Genomic DNA, 6,990 nt, shown 5'->3' with positions numbered 1-6,990 from the left:
TTTCAGCAGATGCTGGATCCCTGGTTAAAGGGGCAGAAAGACCTTATTCTCTGTTCTGATTAATGATGGTTGGAAATAGGTTGGTATCAGGAAGTTTAGCTTGACCTGTTAATTTAGGTTTTCTAGAACAGTGTAATCCTCTTATCTGCTCTCGCCCCCAACCCGCCACCCCAAACTGACGTGTCTGAGTGGAAAAGAAAACTATTTGCTTGGGAAAATTAATATCTCTGTCTTTGAGACATGCAGAGTTTTAAAATTCAAGATTACACTTTTTTTTCCCCCCAGTGGCTTTTTTTTTTTTTTTTTTTTTGGTCAATAGGAACATCATTTTTACTTGTGTACAGGGAGAATGAACATGTTTTACTAAATTACTTAAACTTTCAGCTGATTTTTTAAATGATTAAGCATCTATCCTTTAATATTTCCCCCCTTAAATGTGAGAATCCAATCTCTACATCACAATATTGTACAGTGTAATATAAGAAACCAGTCTTTAGAATATATTTAATGAGGCTGTGATTTCCATGTTACTAAAACAAGCATAGTGTCAGACCCTTATGAGTTACAAGAAAGAGACATTGTTAAGCTTTATAAATAAGAACTTCTTTTTCTGTAAATCCAGTGTTTCCAACCTATAATATGGATTAATGCTGAACAGCAAAAGGTGTTTTCATGTACACACTGTACAACCAAACAGCATGACATTAAAAATATACAGAGATGGGGCATTATTTTTCATATCAGAAATCATAAACTTGAATTTATACAATAGACATTCTCAACCTATGCCCTCCACAGAAGCAAGAGCTGTTGCTGCAGCAGACTGTTCCGGTTTTGTAAGAATGAAAAAGTCTCTTGAGTGCATATTTCTAGTGTCTCCTCTGTCCCCATTTAGTACCTGCTGGACAAGTCACACAGAGCTCCGAGAGGGTAGCAACAGATGATCTCCTTGAAGGTTTTCCTCAGCTCCTGGCTCCGGAGCGCATAAATGAGAGGGTCAATGATGGAATTGCACATGATCAGGATGAGGTACAAGTTAAAGTGAGACATGAAGCACACGCAGTATGGATTCTGGGGACAAGAGATGTAGAATATTAAGTGGAGGAAGAAGGGGGCCCAGCAGACAACAAAGACCCCGATCAGAATGGTCAAGGTGATGGCCCCCTTCATGTTGGCACCTTGGCGGATGGCACCAGTGCCCGGGAGGACGGCGATCCTCTTAATGTGGAGTCTGGCCATGAGGAACATGTGGACGTAGAGAGAGGCCATGAGGGCCAGCATGGTGAAGAATGTGCTGATGAGGCAAATGATGACCACGCTGCTGTCGGAGTAAATGATGAACAGGACGCCCGACACGGTGCAAGCTGCCCAGATACAACCAAGGATGATCCCCACCCGCTTAACCGTCATGATGCTATGGTACTGGAGAGCATAAAAGATAGTGAAGTACCTGTCCACTGCGATGGAAAGCAGGCTGCAAATGGACGCGAGCAAGGAGCTACAGATCACGGAGTCGATGACATTGTCAATGTTCACGGTGAAGCTCTGGGCGTCCGTGTCTGTGCTGTTCAGCAGGGTGATGACGATGGTTTCCGACCCGTTCGAGACGCTCACCAGCATGTCAGCCACGGCCAGGCTACAGATGAAAAAGTACATGGGGGAGTGCAGGTTCTTGTTCTTGGCTATGGCCACGATCACCAGGATGTTCTCCAACAAGCTGATGACCCCCAGAGTCACAAACACCTCCGGGGAGACAAAGAGTTGCTCGTAGCACCCTCCGTCGGAGTAGCCATTCCCCAGGGCGTCCGTGGCGTTGCCGTGCGCTCTGTACGTGCTGTGGTTCCAGAAGTGGAGAGAAGTGGACCTTCCGTGGTGATGGGTAGAGTTCATCCTGTGGCAATGGATGCAAATCCCCTCTGAAGTGCCTTTCACCTGCTAGGGGCAAGTGGCCTCCGTGATTTCCTGCAGGTCTCCCTCTGTCCTTTATGAGGCTAAAGTTGGCATGCCTGCTGTGCGTAAGCATCGCATGCTCCAAAGCTTGAAAGGCAAGTTTTAATCTCTCTCAGGTACTGCTCTGATCACCATCGCTTTAAAATCTTTGGCTTCAAAATGCTTATTCTCAGTCCAAAGAGTCTGCTGTTTGCTGTTTTTGTTCTCCCTTGCACTTTAGCTGTGGTCTTAGGCATTCAGGTCTTTTCAAAATAATTTTCCGGGGAGCTGCCGTGCCATTGGGAGACGCATCTGTGTGCACACGCCCACCTCGGCCGCTTCTCCGAGGCTCCCGCCAGAAGCAGTGCTTGGAGTGTTAGTAGCTGCTGCTGATTTTATGGTGTGTGGAGGGGAAAGAAATGTTCACAGTGGCTCCTCCTCAGCTTCCTCCCGGCCAATCCGAGCTCCGTGGGTGACTGAGACCCGATGATGATGTTCAGAGGTACAAACTGCAGGGCAGCACCGAGTCAGATGCAGGGGCTGTGCAGTCGGTAAGCCAGCAGGATGCGAGACGCTGAATTTCCCTTTGCAAGTTTTCAAGGAAAACGGCTTGCTCCCTAGGAGACATCCTTTGGTATCAGAACAAGCCATCCAGAGGCACCTAGGTTTATTCCTGCTTAAAAGAGAGGCGTGTGTGGGGTCTGAGTATGTATGTGTGTGTTCCTGAAATAGATATGCTTGCTGCTTTTTGGCCTGGACGTTGAATTTATTTTCTCTCTAAATTTCTTTGAGTTAAGAAGCCAGGCAGCAATGCTTTAATTAAAAATGCCTGAAACACAGAGAGAATATTTGATACTACAGGAGACTATGCTGTGAATGGGAGAACTATGTAGGTAGCTAGCTGCAATTTAACAAAGGTTCAAGAAGGGGTTTATGTTTCATGTACTAATACTTGATATTTTTCCATCACAGCGTTTCTTCTATCATAGCTGAGAAAGTTTTATTTTCATTGACAATAGTTAAAAACCGTATAGCATTAACGTAAACTATATTTACTTTAAACTCAGAAAGAGTTTATATAACTAGGCAAAACTCAGTGTTTAAAGCTTTACTGATGTATAATTGCTATACAAAAATTGCACATATTTAATTGTATACATTTTAATGAGTTTGAACATGTGCCTCATGATACCATCATCAGAATCAAGGTAGTGAGCATATTCATAACCTCCAAAAATTTCCTTGTATTGTTTTTCTTTTGTTTTGTGGTATTAACACTCAACATGTGATCTATCTCCTTTACATATTTTGAAGTGCATAATAACGTATTGACTATAGGCACCATGTTGTATAGCCAGTCTCCAGGACTTTCTCATTTTTCATAACTGAAACTTTTTACCCATTGGACAACAATTCCTTCACAGTGATTTTGGCAACGACTTAGATTTGACACCAAAATCACAGGCAGCAAGAGCAAACAATAAATAAGTAGGATTACATCAACCTAAAATATTCCTCACTGCACAGGAAACAATCAACAGAGTGAGAAGGCAAGCCATCTATCTCATAAGGGGTTAATATCCAGAATATGCAAGATTTTCTTACAACTTAATAGCAAAAAAACAAAGAATCAAATTTAAAAATGGGCAAAGGCATTAGCTGGTGTGGCCTAGTTGAATGGGGCATCATGCCATGCACCAAAAAGTTGCGGGTTTGATTCCTGGTCAGGACACATGCCTAGGTTGTGAGTTCAATCCCCGGTTGGGGCATGTATGGGAGGCAATTGATGAATGTTTCTCTCTCACATGGATGTTTCTCTTCCTCCCTTCCCCTCTCAATAAGTATGTCTTCGGGTGAAGGTAAAAATGAATGAATGAATGAATGAATAACAAATAAACAAATAAAGTTGTCAAAGGGCTTGAATAGACACTTCTCTGAAGAATATATCCAAATGTCCACCAGGGATGTGAAAAAGTGCTCGACATTACTAATCATCAGGGAAATGCAGATCAAAACCACAACGGGATGTCACCTTACACTTGTTAGAATGGCTATTATGAAAAGGAGAGAGAGATATTAAGTGTTGGGGAGGATGTGGAGAAATTGCAATATTTTTTAAGGCTGCCATTCTACCTCCACAATTGAAGGCTTTTTGAATTAAATCCACACACACCTTGGCAACCTTACTTAGTCAAGCCAAGACGAGTACATGCTAGTTATTTATCAGAGTTTCTAAATGTTATGTTTAAGCTAAGTTTGTGGCAAAGTTACTTTTCAAATTAATTAAACTCCAGGTTATAAAATTTTACATAGTTTCTTTCTCTTGCTATGACTGCTTTTTTTTTTATTTGTTTGTTTGTTTTTAGCTCTGTAGAGTTTGTGGCTACTGATAGGGACTAAAAAAGAGAATTATTTCAGGGTTAATTTTAAGTCCTGTTATTTAGATAACGGTGTAATCTTTTATTCCCTTTGTGACAATGTGAATAATTATTCCTGAGCATTGAGCTAAATTAGCACCTTCCATTCATTCCTAGAATTTGGTGGAGTCTTATGACTGAACTGTAGGTAATGGGTCAAATGAGGGGCATTCTGTTATCTCCCTCATGACTCTGCATGTTTTTCCTCCTGACTAAAGAATGTCTTTGCAGCTTCATGTTGTAGAGGACCCATAACCAAATCACGGAGGAAGCTTGGGTCTCCGAATAAACTGCACAGAGCAGAACTCCCATCTCCAACTCCCTCCACACCCTCGCCCACCCACTAATTGAACCGTGATATGGACAAGCAATTAATATTACTGTTTTAAGCTGCTGAAATATTGGTGTTTACCTCTCATAGGAGCTGGTGTTGATGACCTTTACTTTTAAACTTTTTAATGGAGCTATTTACAAGCAGAAAACCCATGAAAATCCTTGTTTTTCCCTATTTTGGACTAGCGTGAGTAGCGAATTACCTAATAAATAATCAGCAGAGAAGAAATCTATTGAACTGTTTAAGTATCAGAGAGTTAACACTGTATAACCTTCTTACTGAATCAACTCTTGGCTTTGTGCTCTGACTTCTCTGGGTGGCGTAAATTCTTCCATTTGGTTAGGCTGAAAATGGATTTTTTCATCTTTGTCCAAAATCCCTCTGTGCAATCTCTCGTAAAATACCTTTGATTCTACCAGTGTGTGGGACTCCTCCTTTTCTTCTTGCCAGACTCACCTCTCGCTCTTCTCCTTCATTGCAGTGAAACTTGTAGGCTCGCTGCATGCATATACACTAGAGACTTTCCGTGCATTTTCTCTGTGACCTCTGCTTGGAATGCTCTTCCCCGTAGTTGTAAATGAAAATCATTCTTATTTTATAAAAGTTATTAATAGATAAAATTAGTAATTTAAAACAAAACTCCCTTTCTTTTAGTTTTTCACAAAAAGGATTTTATTTGTAGACATGATCACACTGAAATCTCCAAAAACCGTATGCATTGAAGATCTCACATTTAATTATTTGGTGTGTATTTATAAAATCTTGACTGTATATTTAATTATGCTGAAAAGATGACATTTTTATCTCCAAGGAGGCATTTTAATTGTCTGCCATAATTCAGTTCTCTCTGAGCCAGAAGAAATACAACCAGCAATGTTAGACATATTAATGGTATTTTTTAAAAAGTATTGCAGGTTTCTTTTTTTAATACACACAAAAGTGAGTTAGGTTGTAATATATTTCCCTTATGAGTAAAATCCCTGTTTTACATTTTATAACAATAAATATGAAACATTACTATAGGGAAGTATTTATCAAACTGTGCTACAAGGAATATTATTTTTAGGAGATCTTAATGTTATTTACACCACAGATTAAAGCGGAGATGCTGAGGTCAAATAATTTTGAAAAATATTGCAAACATACTCCCTTCTTAAAATTTGAGTGTACGTTAGCATATAAAGTTTCTGAAATTTTTTACTAGAAAAAAATCAACGTACTTCCCAAACTTATTTGAACATAGAGCCTACCTCCCCCCACTTTTATCTTTCAAGTATCTAGTATACTCAGCTCTGTGATAATGCTCATTTTGAAACACGTACATTCATTCCAAACCTGACCGATACACCGGGGAATGTTTTGAGCGTAACGCAACTTATGTGTTTGTTTTTGCACCACTTTGCACAGGAGAAGTCATATGGGAATCTGCCCCGGGCCGATCTGCGACAGACACACACGCTTCAAATGTTCCCCGGCTGCCTCCGCTCACCGCGTATCTCATGAAGCACCGCCCTCCGCACCTGGTGTGACAACATCTCTTGAGATTTCAGACAGTCCTCCCTCTACCACATCGTAATAGCTCACAGGCTGTAACCCTCTGATACTCACTTCCTCGAAAACTGCATGTAGGTAAAGTGCCATCTTTGTCATAGGTTTCTGTATTTTTAACTATTACACATGTGTACAATTGTTCTACTGTTTTTCTTAGGTTCCCGTCTATTTTTTATCATGTCACCAATGAAGTTCAGAAATGCTGTGTGTCTAACCCCAGCTTTTCCCATAAGCCCTACTTGTATCGCAGGACATTTGCATGGCACACTGATTTTCAGAACACACATGTCACAGCAGCAGAACTGAATGCCATGCAATTTGGAGTACCCAGATTGGGAAACGTTCGTGCAGGACAAATGATTCTGGCTACACACACGATCCTTACTTACATGCCAAAGAGCCAAGGAAAGAGAGTTCTGCCTCCCTTTGGGCCATGGTTTTAATGATATGCGGCCTCCCTCCGGAGTCCACTTTGCAGTAGTGATGACAACTGAGTGCAGGAAACCCGGAGAAAGTCAGATCTCAGCAAGTTATTGTCCAAGTAGTCAGGTCATTTACCTCTTCCGATCTGTTGTTTCTATTTCTTAGGGAGTTTGGTTTTACAAGACGAAAACAAAGTCTATGAGACCTTCAAAGTAAATTAGCACTAAGATCCCATCCACCTTTTAGACTCTGGATTCTGTTTAGAAGAGTGAACTGCACTATAGCCATGGTTCATGTGAACCTTTTACGTGCCAACTCAGAGGTGATGTCAGGCTG

General features: G+C 41.0%; 1 protein-coding gene across 1 annotated transcript; it reads right to left on the bottom strand.

The window, feature by feature from the left end:
- Positions 1 to 672: 672 nt before the first annotated feature.
- MC4R (melanocortin 4 receptor) lies at positions 673 to 1,891 on the bottom strand. The gene has a single exon (XM_090285074.1). It carries the CDS (start codon positions 1,888 to 1,890, stop codon positions 892 to 894), a length of 999 nt encoding a protein of 332 aa, XP_090141200.1. The 5' UTR covers position 1,891; the 3' UTR covers positions 673 to 891.
- Positions 1,892 to 6,990: the final 5,099 nt, after the last annotated feature.

This window comes from Furipterus horrens, unplaced genomic scaffold (assembly GCF_987537825.1).
Source record: "Furipterus horrens unplaced genomic scaffold, mFurHor1.1.pri manual_scaffold_8, whole genome shotgun sequence".
Classification (NCBI taxonomy): domain Eukaryota; kingdom Metazoa; phylum Chordata; class Mammalia; order Chiroptera; family Furipteridae; genus Furipterus; species Furipterus horrens.
Note: the sequence above shows the minus strand (reverse complement) of the source record. Positions and strands in the feature narration are given on the sequence as shown.